The sequence below is a fragment of the Triturus cristatus genome, chromosome 4_1 (genome assembly GCF_964204655.1).
Source record: "Triturus cristatus chromosome 4_1, aTriCri1.1, whole genome shotgun sequence".
NCBI classification, from domain to species: Eukaryota; Metazoa; Chordata; class Amphibia; order Caudata; family Salamandridae; genus Triturus; species Triturus cristatus.
In genome coordinates, this window is record NC_140585.1 from 1,202,795,564 (window position 1) to 1,202,812,490 (window position 16,927).

The 16,927-nt window shown below is 50.2% G+C and overlaps 1 protein-coding gene across 1 annotated transcript in view; it reads right to left on the minus strand.

The window, feature by feature from the left end:
* The window catches only part of LOC146856389 (retinol dehydrogenase 16-like), a 104,624-nt gene that overhangs the window by 36,801 nt on the left and 50,896 nt on the right, over nt 1-16,927 (minus strand). The window contains exons 3-4 of the mRNA XM_085654514.1: nt 8,752-8,921; nt 8,312-8,647 (exon numbers count right to left, since the gene is read on the minus strand). Of these exons, the coding sequence (XP_085510640.1) occupies nt 8,312-8,627 (316 nt within the window). The 5' untranslated portion in view covers nt 8,628-8,647; nt 8,752-8,921. The remainder of the gene's footprint in view (nt 1-8,311; nt 8,648-8,751; nt 8,922-16,927) is intronic.

The following is a 16,927-nucleotide window of genomic DNA, read 5'->3' on the forward strand; positions in this document are numbered from 1 at the left end:
TGCCCAAGGTAATATCACAGTTCCACATGAACCAGACTACTGAACTGCCCGTTTTCTTCCAAAACCCACAAACTGTTGCAGAAAGGGCACTACATACACTAGATGTACGGAGGGCCCTCATGTACTACATCGACAGGACTAAACCATTCAGGAAGACAAAACAACTGTTCGTTGCCTTTGCCCCACACCACAAAGGTAACGCCATCTCCAAAGCAGGGATAGCCAGATGGATAGTTAAGTGTATTCAAATCTGTTATCAAAAGGCAAAACGCACATTAACTATTCCACCACGAGCCCACTCAACACGTAAGTTGGGGGCTTCCATGGCCTTCCTAGGAAATATTCCCCTGCATGATATATGCAGAGCAGCCACATGGTCCACTACACACACATTTACAAAACACTATTGCGTAGATGTGCAGTCAAAACAGCAGGCAGCTGTAGGACAGGCTGTTCTCAAAACACTTTTTCAGACCGCTGCAGCTGGCACGGGTAGCCGCCGCTAATAGAGGGCACTGCTATGTATTCTATGCACAGATATGAATTCAGCAGCCCACATGCCTCGAACTGAATATGCTACTTACCAGTATGCATCTGTTCTTGGCATGTAGGGCTGCTGACATTCATATCGCCCTCCCTCCTCCCCGGCGCCTGTCGCAGCTGCAGCTCTCAGAATTACTGCAAGCATGGTCATCACTTTCTGTATCTACTCCATCACTGCCACAATGGCGAAAAACAATCTGAGGATGGAGAGGATGCCCATGCGCACTGTAGTCCAGGGGAGGAGTCACCTATCCAAGGATACTTCGAAGACTCTTCCAGGACAACAACGTGCAAACATCCGGACCCAACACTAGGCGGCGATCTATGCACAGATATGAATGTCAGCAGCCCTACATGCCAAGAACAGATGCATACTGGTAAGTAGCATATTCATTTCGAACCTCACTACTGCCATCCAATAACAGTGTGCCTGGACAATGAAGCAATAGAATAATACTCATTCCCTTAAATCACAGAGACTCAATTAGGAATGCAAATAGATACATAGCCAAAAGATGTGCATCAATAACAATTAACTAACTTTTGTCCAGACTATAAATTACATGCAGCTGATAAGTTTACAAATCTGATATACAACTGTCTGCAAAACTTACAACCAACTCTGAGCTTCACGGAGTAGAGTGCTACCTGTCCACAAAGGGCCTCACTAAGGGAGGTAAGTGCTATATAAATCTACAGTACAATCTTAAGTATTTTTTGGGGTCCCATTCAAGACATTTTGGGCGCTCATTTCATAAAAGACCTTTGAAGCAATTGCACATTTTCAACTAATTCAAGACTTTGTGACGCCAAACAATACTAAAGGCCTGATTACAAATTTGGCGGTGCGGAGCGGGACAGCAAGCCACCGATCCGCTCTGCTCCTTCACCGCAAAACTCGACCACGGGCCGCCCGCCAGATTAGGAGTTTCCTCATTGTCTGAAGGACGTTCCTTTGGCGTTCCCACGGTGGTGCCTTTGAAAAATGCACCGCAATGGGAACGCCAAAGCAAGTTCCGGCACCTCATGGACTGTTAAGTGGGACTGCTAAACTCGTAATCAGGCCCTAAATCACACAAACCTTCAGGGACTTGCACAAATAGCAGGCAGCTTGAGCATTGCTGAAGTCATTTCTTTTTTATTCGTCTTGAAACAGCAATATTTCAAGTCGACCTTAGCATGTAACCTGCTAATACCTACCACTGCAGGAGAGATATGTTAAGGATGACTTAGAAGACTAGCACATAATATTAGAACATTAGAATGTTGAGCACTCCATTGCAGACAACGGAGTGCTCTGGACTTCCACGGGCCGGTAGAAGCCCGCAGTCAACATTCTAATGCCCAGTCAGGAGCTCTCAGGCCAGGCAAACCTGCCACCGGTGCACAATGCTGGAGGGGGGGTCCCTGGAGCTCAGTACCCCCCTGCACCGTGGGGGCTATTGTTACCCCACTAGCTAGACAATGACACCTGCCGAGTAAGAGAAATGTTAATGGTGGGAGACAGGAGAAAGAATAGTGTAGCGAGAGAGGTGAAGGATAGGTAGAATGGAGACAGATAGAAAGATAGGTGTGGTGGGGAGAGACACAAGGTAAAGAGCAACAAGTGAGGAAACCAGAAAGAAAGAGGTAGAATGAGACAGACATAAAGTTAGGCATGATTTTAAAATAAGGTAGCGAGAAGGAAATGGAAGGAGGTGAGAGGAGCGGGGAACACCGAAGGGTGAGGTACAGAAAAATAAGGTAGAAAGATGTTAGGCAAAAATATGTAAACAGGTAGAGATGAGGAAGTAAGTGAAAGAAAGTAGAGAGGGACAAAAAGAGAAGTTGTACTGAAAGTTACACCAGATAAAGAGCAAAACAGAGAGAAAGGTAGAGCGAGAGGTGATGAGTAGAGAGAGAGGGAAAGGTAGAGAAAGAATTGTCAGGTAAAGAGAGATGTAGATACAGTGATGATAAGAGAGGTGGTGTGGATGGTATGAATTGAAGAAGGAGGTACAAAGAGGTAATAGAAACAAGGGGTAGAGAAGTATAGGCAGCAAGAAAAAAGTAAACAACTGAGAGAGGAGATGTAGAGAGGGCTGGGAAGGTTAGAGAAGTGAGGCTCACAGTTGGAGAGAGATATAGAAGTGAGGTAAAGAGATGAGGCTGAGAGCAAGGTACAGTAACTAGGAGAAATACAGGGAGGCGAGCTCAAAACGGCAGTGCGGTGCACAGAGGGAGGGAGATAGAGGAAGGGGAGGCATATAGAGATGTAAAGTTGTAAAGAGCGGGTGAGGAAGTAAGGCCAGTGAGATGTGGTAGATTTTTTTTTTTTGTCAAAATTCTTTTTATTCCGCATCAAAAGCAAATACCACCCTATTATTGCAGTAGGATGCACAGGACCCAGGGTCAAAACATTCAGCCAATTGTAATCCAGTTTCAAATGTCTGAGCCCACAACACCCACCCTGCAACCAAAAAAGAAGATGTCTTTTGAAACATATAACCTTAAGAATAACCCCTAAAACGGGAAAAAGAAAAATACAAAAAGAGAACCCCGTCCCTCCCATCCCACCCTCCTCCCCATCCCTGGTGGTGGTGGAGCTGCACAAAAGTATAGCGAGAATCATGAGTGTAGTGAATAAATCAAACTGCATAGCCATGGCAACCGCTTCTAGGAAGAAGGTGTGTACATCATCAAACCCTCGGTGAGGTGATTAGAATTGAAAAAGATGCATAGCCCGGAAAGAGGGAGGGCACACCGCGGAGGGTAAACCCCGGGACAAATAAGTTACCAGGGGCCCCATTTGTATTCAATTTTCTTGTATTCATCCGGGAATATATTGGCGAGACATTCCAAAGAGAGGATTCTCCACAGGCGGGAATATCGTATGGATATTGCCGGCGCAGTCGTCTTTTTCCAGGCTGATGCAATTGCAAGCTTTGCTGCCCCCAGACAATCCCACATAATGGCTTTTGTCGGCTTTCGTTTGGTGTTCCAGAGCAGTATCCCTAATGCCTAGAAGTGCCACCTCTATGGTTGTTGGGATGGGATACACCAACAGGTCTTTGATTTGAGAGAGGATTTCTTCCCAAAATGGACGGATCCCAGGGCAGTCCCACCAGATGTGACGGAAATCCCCCTGCAACCCACAATCCAGCCAGCAGAGATCTGAGGTGTCAGGGAAGATGCGTTTGAGTTTAGTGGGATAAAGGTACCAGTCCAGGAGAGTCTTGTAGTGTGCTTCCCTCAAGACGACTGAGTGGTTGTGCTAAGGGATGTCTCCCCAGATGTGTTCCCATTCCTCTTCCGAAATCTCCCTTCCCAGCACTAGTTCCTAGAAGGATATGTAACGCGCCTGCGGTTCGTGTAATGTGTCTAGTAGCATAGCATAGAGCGAGGAGATTACCCCCTTCAGGGATCCCGCTTTGAGTACTAGTTTTTCCATAGCTGTGAATTCCCTGGTAGCGGCCTCGCTCACATGTGGGAGAGTGACCCAATGTTTAAGCTGGAGGTAGTGGTAGTGCTCAATGTGTAGAACTTGGAAGTCTCTTTTGCAACTCTTAAACGTCAAAATGTCATATTTATGGAATAAGTCCACTAATTTTAAGCAACCCCCCTCCCTCAAACAGTCAAAGGGCCCCTCGCTCATTGCCGGTGGGAAGTCGGTGTTGAAGTGGATTGGAGTGTACGGGGAAGGAAAGGAGGTCTATCCCTTCCTCTTCGTGATTTGATCCCAAAGTGTGGTACATGTGGGGGTGCTGAGGTATGCATTCGCTGGCCTGGCTGACTTTGGTTTCCACAGGACATCCCAGATTGGGCGCCCCACAATTGCCCTGTCCATATGGAGCCAATGCTTGTCGGACTCTCTGGCGGACCATTGTGTCACCACCCTCAGTTGTGCCGCCTGGTAGTATACGTGGAAATCCGGTAGGCCCACCCCCCATCTTTCTTTGGGTGCCGCAGGACATGGAAGGGTAGGCGTGCACTCCCCCCCTGCCAAATGAATTTGATGACCGACGAGCGCAGGCGGGATAGAAGGTCTCGGTCGAGTGCAATTGGGAGTGCCTGGAATAAATACAAGAGTGTTGGCAGGACCGTCATTTTGACCGCATTAATCCGTCCCAGTCAAGAGATATAGAGGGGCGTCCATCGTTTAAAATCTTGTTTAAGCTGCACTTCTAAAGGAGGGTAATTGGCCTTGTAAAGATCCTCAATTTTAGGTGTGAGATGAACGCCCAAGTATAGAAGGAAGTGTTTGGTCCAGTGGAAAGATTTTTGACTCCGCAATGTCAGCGTCAGAGAGGGTAAGATTTAGTATGGAGGATTTGGATAAATTAACTTTGAAGCCGGAGACCAGCTCGAAATTCGGCAGTTCCTCCTGCATCGCTCGGAGCGAAATGGCTGGCTCCAAGAGTGTGAGCAGGATATCATCTGCATAGAGGGATGCTTAATGGTCCGTGCCTCCAAAGCATATCCCCCGGATTCCCTCGTTGGCTCGGAACCGTGCGGCTAGGGGTTCGATACTGAGTGCAAATTAAAGGGGTGAAAGCGGGCAACCCTGCTGTGTACCCCTGCTGAGGGGAAAGGGGTGGTATTTGTGACCGTTGACCAATACCCCTGATTGTGGAAGATGATAGTTGGCCCTGACCATGTTGATAAACCTCTCCCCGAAGCCAAACTTTCGCATAGTTAAAAAAAGAAATGACCAATCCACCCTGTCAAAGGCCTTTTTGGCGTCAAACCCCACTAAAATTGCAGGGTATTTAAATTCTCAATAAGGTGTATAGTGCGCCGAATGTTATCATGGGTTTGCCGACCTTTTATACAACCTGATTGATCAGGGTGGATTAGTGTGGGCATTAAGTCTTTGAGTCTGGCGGCTAGAATCACGGAGTAGAGCTTCGCATCAAGGTTAAGGAGGGCTATGGGCCTATACGACGTACAGACCTGAGGGTCCTTCCCAGGCTTAGGGATGACAGAGATCACTGCCTCGGCCATGGAGGCCAAGACTCTAGTGTCCGTTGCTAGAGCGTTGAAGAACTCGGTGAGATGTGGGGTAAGCTCGGATGCATAGCCTTTATAAAACTGGGCCGTCAGGCCCCGGAGCTTTATGTAATTTAAGCTTAGCAATGGCCAGTCCAACCTACTCTGATGTAATGGGAGCCTCCAACGGCTCCGCAGTCACCGGGGAGAGGTGAGAAGGTCCATGGAGTCGAGGTATTGCTGTTGAAGAATGGTATCGTGGGGAGTGCCTCGGTAAAGTTCGCCATAGAATGCACCGAAGATATTAGCTTTAATGTCGTCGGCGTGTGTTAGGAGACCCGCCGCATCCTTGATACCACCAATAAACTCGCATTCCCTCTTCTCCCTTAACTGACGCGCTAACTGGGATCCCACTATGTCACCCTGGGAATATGTTGTCTGATGCAATTTACGCAGTGTGTATTCGGCTCTATTGTTGTAAATGGCTCGCAATTTAGCCCTCAACGCAGTCAGTTGTCGCTGTAACACCCTGGTAGGTGTTGCCTTGTGCGATTTTTCCACGGCCTCCAATTCTTCTCCCGCTGTTTATTCAGGACTGCATTAAACTGAATGCATTTACCCCTTAAGACCGCTTTGAACGTGTCCCAGTTGTTTTGCGGAGTAGTGGCCTCTGGAGTATTGAGTGTAAAGAACTCAGTGATAGCGGACCTCAATTCATCTCGAAGGGATTTATCTCGGATAACCGAGGCCGGGAAGTACCACCTAGATGTGCCTGGCATATTCCCTCCCCAAGCTAGGCTGATAGACACGAGGCTATGATCTGATATCGAAATCGACAGGATCTGAGCAGCTTGAAGGGACCCTATAAGCATCTGACTAAGGAAAAAGTCGTCGATCCTAGAGTAGGATTGGTGGACATGGGAAAAATACGTGTAGTCTTTGGTGGTAGGATGTAATGTCCGCCATGCGCCGCACAGGCTTAATACGAGCAGTTTCTGTTGAACTCCTTTGGAAAAGCAGGTAAGGGACGCCCTGTGGGAGCACAAACTATCAAAGGTGTCCTGCCATGTCAGATTAAAGTCCCCTAGAAGAATCACAGGGCCCTCCGCGAAGCTGCCTATTAAGTCAATGGTATTAGAGAGGAACGTCGTCAGCCCAGAATGGGTGCATAGAGGGAGATAAAAGTGCAAAGAGTACCCCTTAGCCTCCCCTTCACCATTATGACTCTCCCCTCCCGGTCACTCTTAACGTCTTCGGGCTGAAATTTGGCTGAAGCCCGAAAGAGCAATGCCACGCCCTTGTGTTTAGAGTTGGCCGAGGACTTATAAATTAAAGGGTAGGCTTTGTGGGGAAGCCGCATGTCTTCGGACTTTTTCAGATGCGTTTCCTGTAATGCCACAATCTCGAACTGGCGGTCATTGAGATATTTCCAGATCATTTGGCGCTTTTGAGGTGAATTCAGACCCTAAACATTCCAGGACGCTATGGAGACCATTGGATAGAATCATAACTCCCCCCCTGTCCATTGACCCCCCCGTGGGTTGCCCCCCTCAAGTCGCTTGCTACATAAGGCAGCGAAATCTGTAGCCACATGTTGCCCAGTCCCATGAAAACTAAAAATTAACGCTCTCCTAACACCACCACCAGGATCCCCCTCCCTCCTCCCAAAACCCAGTCCCCAACATCTCCTAGAAAAAGTGTGCTGAGTCGCCCACAGGCTCTCGGCCGGTTCTTTGGTAAGAAAAGTAACAAAATTCTGGGCAGTACGGACAAGGCCCGCACCCCTTGCTGCCGTGCGGCAGAAACATAACGAGCAGTAACAAAGATCAGTGATATCATGGACACCTGTGCACTCAAGTCTGACCTCTAAAGTGTGTAGACTGAGTAGCTCTGGATGAAGGCACAGTTTTTATGTTCATACAGTACATTGTACAGACAGCCTAGGAGGCATGCTTGCCCCAGTGCAGGTCAATTCCAATAAACCCACACGTAGAAGTCCCTCCCGAGGAGATAAACTAGGGCTACAGCGGTTCAAGAATGCACTGAAAACGTAACTACACCATCACTGACACCTTGCAATCAGCTTGGTTGTGGTTACTTTCAGTTCAGGTACATCTGCACTAGGATGCCTTACAAATAAAAGTAATTCATAATAAATGCATGCCCATCACAAGAATGACATATGATTTTTCTTTCCCGATGTGGGCCTGTTTTGTCGTAAAATTAAGGGATTGTATTTTGACCACTAGCTACTATCCCTTTACACATTAAGGCAACTTACTTTTGCTTTTCACAATTGTGTCAAACAGTAAAAACATCAGTAGTAGGTAATCTATTTATCCATAAGCCCGCATCACTCCATGCACCTTTGTATCACTATGGGTGTTTTCTACACTACAAGGGTTATTTCAGAAACATAAAATAATGATGAAATTATGATGAAAAAACAGGTTGTAATGGGGAATCACAGGCAGCCCTGGCAGAAATGCCCACACCAGACCGCTTCCCTTTGTCTTCTTGCTCTATCCTCTTATTCTGGGCGTCCATTCTCCTTCTATCCTCCCATCTCTTATCCATTTCTCTCCACCTTCATCTTCACCCCACTTCCTCCATTTCGGTGTCCCTTGAAGCTATTAGCTGCCTGCACCCTCACTTCCACTTCCCCCCTTTCTGGCTGCCTGCTGCAGTCAACCTTAGGGAGCAGGGGCATGTGAGAGAGGCATCAGGAGCGGCCCTCTTTAAAACCGGAGAAATGCCAGTTGAAATAAAAGTCCTGCCGCCCGTGTGAAAAAAGTCTCACCTCTGTCTCCCACTTGTCGCTTCACCCACTGCGCCATGGCGGCCACGCTCTCAGTTTTGGTAACATCCAGGATGACCGTCTGCAGCCTCTGGGAGGTGGCCTCCTGCAGCTGCTCCGCCCCCTTCGGTGTCAGGCACGCGGCAAGGACTTGGAGGCCGCGCTGGTCCAGAGACCGGGCCAGCAGGTTCCCAAAGCCGGAGTCACAGCCAGTGATGAGGACATACTTATCCTGAAGGTTCGGTACCGTCTGCCTCTCCAAGTACCAGCGGAGGAGAAAGTATAGGCCCAGTAGAGTTACCAGGTACACAGGCCACATTGTTCACCGTCAGCTTCTGACTGCATTGGAAATAAGCATTGACATGACAAATAATTCTTATCACATGTTTGTATTGATAGGATTTAGTATTGTGAGCATGCTGATTAATCTTCACCAGAGTTACCTTTGAAACTGAAGGTTTAGGGTTGCTGTCCAAAGTTCACGGAATTGCCAAAGTTAACAATACTGTTCCCAAATTTCTTTCAGTACGTTTCAGAGCTTGAGAGGGGTTTTCCGAGTTGGTCGCTTCCCTTCAGATCTCCCATTCTCTTGATCGCCCCTCCCTTTGATGTTCTAGATTAGGAAATAGAACTTTCTCAGTTATCATGCCACATGAGTGGAACCAACTCACCAATAACGTGAGAACACTTTCAAACCAGCTTGCAGTACTACTGTGTACGGTTTGTGTCCCTTTTTGGTCTACTAATGCTATCTCCCCTGAATCTAAGTGCCTTCTATGAATACTCATTCATATATCAATGGATCATTGTTGGATTTGTAAGTGTCGGTTGATTAACTGAGATCTCTTAGAGCAGCAATGCAAAAATGTTCATCATTCTACTATAGCAATGACTGTCCTAAAAATGCCCATCAATGCTCAGTACAGTATGCCTAGTCACCATAGAATATATGCCCAACTCCATCGGAAGATAAGCCCACCTGTACCAGGTAAAAGCTTCAACTGTGTTACAGAGTAAATCCAACTTCACAGGAAAATAAATAAATTAATTTTTGGCCAGCGATAACCATACACTGCCGGGGTTTGAAAATGTAAGATTTTTCCCATCTTTGGGGAAGAAAATCAAATAGGGCCGGTATAAGACTCTTCCATCTTGCTGCCACAGCCGCTGCAGAAATAAGCTTTGTCAAAGTCAATTGGTCTTGCCTTTTGATTTTGTCAATGCAGACCTATGGGCTTTGCCAGTGCTTTTTGCTGATGCTCTCAGCATTGGCAAAAAGAGGTAAAAATGTGGTGATGTATAGTTGTGCATGCATCATCGTTGTGCATGCATCATCATGCTGCATGCATATGTAATCACACACCAGTGTCCCAACACATTCACCATGATGTGGCAGCCATTTTGAATTAATTTACCATTCCAAGATGAGAAACACCCATTTGGTAAATTTTCAGATACAAGAAGTGCACCAAAAGCTTCTTTTTGTTAAGATAAAAGCTGCTCAACAGCAAGTGGCAGCTTCCAGGCCTTAAAAAACACATATAACGGTGGAACAGGCTGTGGAGACAGTGGGGGTAAAGAAACACTGATGAGTGGCTTGAGCAGAAGTATTGGGGATGTTTAAATGAGAAAACGAAAGAAAAGGAAAAAGCAGAGCAGTTAAGGACAGGCTGTTAGTTGGGAAGCAGCAAATTAGAGAGAGAACAAGAAATGCATCCATTTCCATAAAGTGGTGAATGAAAAAGTAAAAAGTATTTCCGTGATGTGGAGCCATACAAGGATACTAGTCATCTAGTGCCAAGGATGGTAAAGAAGCTATGCTGCAGGGGAGGGAAACACATGAAGAGGAAAGAAAGCCTTCAAATAAAATGCAAACAAATCACACTGACCAGAAAGCCAACCAAAAGTAAAGCAATGGGGTGACCCAAAATACACTGTATGTCTTCGTATTGTCCACAATCAATCAATCAATCAATCAATCATGTCATTTGTATCGCGCACTACTCACCCAGAAGGGTCTCAAGGCGCTTGGGGAAGGGGGTCTGCTACTGCTCGAACAGCCAGGTCTTGAGCTGTTTCCTGAAGGCGAGGTGGTCCTGGGTCAGCCGCAGGTGGGTGGGCAGGGAGTTCCATGTCTTGGCCGCAAGGTAGGAGAAGGATCTTCCTCCGGCGGTGGCTTTCCGAATGCGCGGCACGACGGCGAGGGCGAGGTTCATTGAACGTAGCTGGCGGGTGGGCGCGTAGAAGGTCAGTCGGTCGTTGAGGTACCTTGGGCCCTGGTCGTGGAGGGATTTGTGTGCGTGGGTGAGGAGTCTGAACGTGATCCTCTTGTTGACAGGGAGCCAGTGTAGGTCTCTCAGGTGGCTCGAGATGTGGCTGCGTCGGGGGACGTCCAGGATGATTCGGGCGGAGGCGTTCTGGATGCGCTGGAGTTTCTTCTGAAGCTTGGCTGTGGTTCCGGCGTAGAGGGTGTTTCCATGGTCCAGTCTGCTGGTGATGAGGGCCTGGGTGACCGTCTTCCTTGTCTCTGTCGGAATCCATTGGAAGATCTTGCGGAGCATGCGGAGTGTGTGGAAGCAAGATGAGGAGACTGCGTTGACTTGTCTGGTCATTGATAGGGAAGAGTCCAGGATGATGCCCAAGTTGCGTGCGTGGTCTGTTGGCTTGGGTGCGGTGCCTAGGGCTGGCGGCCACCAGGAGTCGTCCCATGCGGCGGGCGATTGTCCCAGGATGAGGACTTCCGTCTTGTCCGTGTTCAGCTTAAGGCGGCTGTTGTTCATCCAATCGGCGACGTCTTTCATCCCTTCGTGGAGGTTCGCCTTGGCGGTGTCGGGGTCTTTGGTGAGGGCAATAGTCACAATAAGTCTTCAACAACAGATAGCTAAAAGTGGTCTACAGGCATGACCTAAAAATTATCTTTTGCTACAGACTGATATCACCAGAGAGTTGGGGCTACTCGTTGCTATGTTTATGCTCAGCTACTTGTTTGCAACACAATTTTAAAAGCCCATTTCAAAACCTCAAGCACCCAACACTTACAATATAGCATCAGTGGAGCGAACACATTCTGAAAAGAGCACCACAGACAGGCATAGGTTGGTCATTAAGATTGGGTGGTGAGGGGGAGGAGCCTAGCGCGCAACCAAGATGGCCGCGTAGGCTTGTGGCTCCCGAGGGCCTCCGCAACCTCCCACGTCTATCCTGTCATAATCCTGGTTTTCTGGACGGGTTTTTGTGTATGATCTTGCGCTAAGGTGCCACTCGTTTTCCAAATCGAAATCGGACTCCGGGAGCCGGACTGGTGGCGATTCGAAGTTTGCGGCCTTATCCGGCCTTGGTCCCGGACTCGAGTTGGTGAGGTGCCCGGGTGCGAAGTGAACAACAGCGGCATGCCAGTCTGGGCCTGCCCCGTACTTTCACTTTCGGTTTCGAGTGGATCTGCGAAACCTGACATTGGGACTTCGGGTAAGCAGCGCCGAGGGCGGAGTGCATGGCCTGATTCTTGAACTGTACATGGGCCTATTTCAGTTGGTGGCCCGGATCTCCTGCATTGATCGCCTGGCCTTCCTCCGGGTGCTGGAGGGTGCTGACCTTGGTGGTCGCTGATGATGGCGGCGAGAGTGGACGGCGACAAGCTGAAACCCAAGTCTACCCGGAGGGGAGCGTATACCCAGGCCAACAACATGGACCGCTATGCGCAGTCAAAGGGATCCCCTGGTGGATCACATAAATCGCCTGAGCGGCCCAAGGAGGCCTCGGGCGCATCGTCTGAATTGACTCTGCTGGATGTCATGGGGGCCATTGAGGAGATGAAGGCGACTGTGAACCAGCAATTTGATACCCTGGCTACTAAATTGGATTCGGTGTTGATTGATGTGACTTTGGTCAGAGCGGACCTGTCCAAAACAAATGACCGGGTCGACTCATTGACTCAAGCGGCGTCGAGCCTAACTGTGGATGTGGCCGCTTTGCAGACGGAGGTACGGAGGTTGCGGCTCGCCAGTGACTTGACTGATCGTCGCCTTGAGGATTCCGAAAGCAGGGCCAGGCGGAATAATGTCCGTATTATTGGGGTGCCCGAACGATCGGAGGAGTCTGCTGCGGATCTTTTTGTTGAGGATCTAGTGGTGAATCATCTAGCACCCAAGGGACTGAGCAAGTTCTTCGCTGTGGAACGGGCCCACAGGATTCCGGGTGGTGCGCCCAAGGTGGGTGCTCCCCCGCGGCCTATCATTGCCCGACTTTTCAATTTTCGGGATAGAGATGCCATCCTTCAGGCATCGAGGGTGGCTGGGCCATTAAAGTTTGAGAACTCCAATGTTAGCTTTTACCCAGACTTCACGCAAGCGGTTGAAAAGCAACGGCTGGGATTTTTGGCAGTCAAACGGCGCTTGAGGGACATGGAGCTGAAATATGCGATGCTATTTCCGGCTAGGCTGCGGGTTGAGTTAGAGGGTCGCACGCATTTCTTCGACCGGCCGGAGGCGGTGGGAGATTGGCTGGATGCCCTACCTAGGGGTCGAGGTCGGGAAGGTCGGATGGCGGAGAGCGGAGAGTGCTCGGCGTAGTAGGAATAGAACTGGGATCCTGGCTATGGACCGGACTGGTAACGTTTTGCACCTGTGGCTGCACTGGACTCCAGTTTGTAACACTTTGCCCTTTGGTATTTGGAGGTTGCGGGGGGCTTGCTGGGGCCCTTTCCTCCTTCGAGGGTTTTTCTCGTCTCCTTTGTAGTGAGTTTCATGTTGGGGCGACAGGCACACTGCACGTTGGGGGGGCTGTTTGGGCTCACGCAGGGGTGCAGGGAGGGGGGAGTTTTGTTGGGGCTGCTGGGGGGGGGTTGGGGTTTGTTTGTTTGCATCACAAGGCGGGGTAATGTTTTTTGTTGTGTTATTATGATTGTGCTCTCCGGGAGGGGGATATTTTGTGCTGGGGGGGATGGGGGTAGGGGGTTGAGACTTCTTTCATGGAATGTGAATGGGCTGGGGGACAGGATAAAGCGGGGGGTGGTCCTGCAGTTCTTGAAACGTATTTCGCCGGACATTGTGTTTCTGCAGGAGACGCACCTAATAGGGAACTCTTTCCATGCCATGAACAGGCGGGGATATCGCCTTCTGGCCCATTCTGGTTTCACCTCTGGCTCGAGGGGAGTGGGCATTCTGGTTAGGACCTCTCTCCCGTTGGAGGTGGATGAGGTGCTCCACGACGACAGGGGGTGCTACACTGCGTTAGTGGGGAGATGGGACGGTAAGTTGATTTCGCTGGTTACTGTCTATGTGCCGCCGGGCCTGCAGACGGCCACCTTTGCTGATTTGGGGCGCCTGCTACTCGGGCTTCCGGGGGGGGTTTTGGTCTTGGGGGGGGATTTTAACGCAGTGGTTTCCGGAGTTGAAGATCGACACCCCCCTAGGGACCTCCCTCGGGCCCAGAACTGGCTGGGGGGCTTTCTGGATACCCTGGGACTGATAGATTGTTGGCGGTTGAAACACCCTGGACAAGCACAATATACCTTCCACTCCGGGGCCCACGGTAGTCTTTCGAGGCTTGACTATATGCTAGTGCCTGCGGCCCAAGGTGGGATGATTGGGGAGGTGCGACATTTGGCCCGCGGTATATCTGATCATTCCCCTCTTTTGCTACACTTAGATATCGCCTTTGGGGCGGCGGGGAGGGTGGCGCCGATTAACCCCTGGTACCTACGAAACCCCACGATCCGTGCAGACCTGGTTAGGTCCCTTGAACACTATTTTAACGACAACGTGGGGTCGGTGTCTTCTGCCGTCTCCCTTTGGGAGGCCTTTAAGACGGTGCTTCGGGGCCAAGCCCTGTCTCTCATCTCCCATACCAAAAAATGCGAGGCGAAGGAGGTGGTTCGACTAGAAAATGAGATCACCGAGTTAGAGAGCGATTTGGAGCAAGGTGTTACGGATGACAGACTGCATGTGCTGGGGCTTAAACAGGCCGACTACAAGGCGCTGGTTACTGAATCTGCTAAGAGTATGAGCAAGGAGCAGCAGGGGCGTTTGTATGATATGGGTGATAAGGCGGGGAAGTTGATTGCCTGGTTGGATAAGAAGGAGAGAGCGAGTCGAGTGGTGCCGGTTGTTGAGAGGGTGGATGGTGTGTGTGTGACGGACCCCGGTGACATTGTTGATTGCTTTGCGGAGTATTTTCATGGGGTTTACTCTCTGGTCTCCGAGCGATCGGAGGAAGACTCTCGCCTGCTGCTTAAAGACATTGCTTTGCCGTCTCTATCTGATGAGGATAAATTATTGATGGACGCGGCCCCGTCGTCGGATGAGATTGCTTTGGCCATTCGCTCTATTGCTTCTGGCAAGGCCATGGGTCCTAATGGCCTTCCCATCGAATTATATAAGTTGCGCCCGGATAAGATTGCGCCGTATCTCCGGGACATGTTCCTTGAGGCACAGGCGGCGGGCTCCCTCCCCCCTGACCAACATCTAGCTACTATTGTTGTTATCCATAAGGAAGGGAAGCCGCGGGATCGATGTACTTCTTACAGGCCTATCTCTTTGTTGAACGCGGAGCCCAAAATCCTTGCCAAGGTACTGGCCAATCGCCTGATCCGAGTCGTGGGCGACCTGATTCATCAGGATCAATCCGGTTTTATACCCCATCGCAATACCGCTTTGAACCTGCGGCGACTGCATGGCGTTCTCGCTAGAGCGCCATTCATGCGTGAGCCGGCCATTTTGGCGTCCCTGGACGCTACCATGGCGTTTGACACCTTGGAATGGCCGTATATTTGGGCAGCATTGGCGAAGTTTGGGTTCGGCCCGGGGTTCAGCGGTTGGATGAAATTGCTTTATGATAACCCACTGGCACAGGTGGTGGTCAACGGACGGGTGTCGGCTCCCTTTGTTTTGGGTAGGGGCACGCGACAGGGATGTCCGTTGTCGCCTCTTCTCTTTGCGCTTTGTTTGGAGCCCCTTGCGGAGTGGCTGCGGTGGCACCCTTCGATGCGTGGCCTTGGATGGACGCCGGAGTACGAGGATCGTGTCTCCCTATATGCGGACGATATCCTCTTGTATCTTGCATCTCCGCGCAAATCGCTCATTGTATTGGTGGATGTGTTGAGCTCCTTTGGTCGCAACTCCGGATTGGTCATTAACTGGGCTAAGTCTTGTGTGTACGTTCTCTCCGGGGAGGCCCCCCCCTTCCGCGGGGGTGCCCTATCCAGGTTGCGCAGTCGGGGTTTAAGTATTTGGGAATCTTTATAACCCTAGACCCGGTGGCCCGGTATGAGCGGAATCTTCTCCCCCCCCTTCAGCGCCTTAGGGCGGATGTGGCGGGTTGGCGGCGGTTGCCGCTCTCGCCGCTCGGCCGGGCGGCGCTGTTCAAAATGATGTCGCTGCCACGCTTTTTGTACGCCCTACAGAACACTATGGACGTAGTGCCCGCCCGCTATTTTCGGGAGGTGGAGTGTCTTCAGCGTCGACTGTTCTGGGATGGGCGGCCGCGGATCGCTCTCGCCAAACTAACCCTACCGTGGTACGATGGGGGGGTCGCACTCCCTGATATTAAACGATATTATTGGGCCTCCCAGTTGGCTGCGGTCAATCACGGGATGTATGGGCCTGCTTTGAACCCGGCTTTTGAGATGGACAAATTGTTATTACCAAGCGGGGATTATAATCGAGCACTGTACTCGGGGTCCCTTGATGCGCGATTGACAGGCCCGACGCGGGTCGCGGTGCAGGTGTGGCATGCAGCCAATGCGGCGATGGGGTGGAGGGATCGCTTGACTCGGGCAACGCCATTGTACGCTTCCCGGCATTTGGGTTATCTATGGACTACGAAAGGCTTTGAGAAATGGGATATGATTGGTATCAGCAAGGTAGGGGATCTCTGGACGAAAGGGAAATTTAAGACGTTCGACATGCTGAAAACCGAATACATGTTGAACGATAGGGAATACTTTCGGTACGCTCAGGTTCATCACGCCTTGTGTTCCGTATTCCCGGACGTTGCGGCTATTCCGGAGTCATCCCCGTTGGAAGACAGAGTATTGGACGGCTATGTGCCGGATAGCACCATTTCGCTGATTTATAAGAAGCTTATCAATGATCGAATGGGTTTGCTGACCTCATTGCGGGAGACATGGATTGCCGACGGTTTGGAACTTGACGACGAGGATTGGGTGTCAGCGGTGGCCTCCCCGAAAGAGGTGGCTATCCCGGCCCGCTTGCGTTTCGTCCAGCTTAAGATACTTCATAGAGTGTACGTCACGGGGCCTGGTTTGATGCGTATGGGGTATTCGGTGGATGGTCTGTGTAAGCGTGGCTGTGGACTACTGGGGACTTTCCTCCATGTCCTGTGGGAGTGTCCGGAGGTGACTCGGTTTTGGTGTAGAGTGCATGCTGTGTTAGAAGAAGTCACGCATGTAGCCTTGTTGCCGGAGGCAAGGAGATGTTTGCTGAATGTCTGGGAGCCGACTGATTACAATGTGATGCAGACGCAGTGGGTGACTCTGGGCTATATGGTAGCGAAGCGTGACATTGCACAACTGTGGGGCGCCCAGAGGCCACCAACGGTCTCTGCGTGGAAGGAACACATGGACTGGTGTATGTTCAGAGAGAAAACGGTGTATGTGGCGAG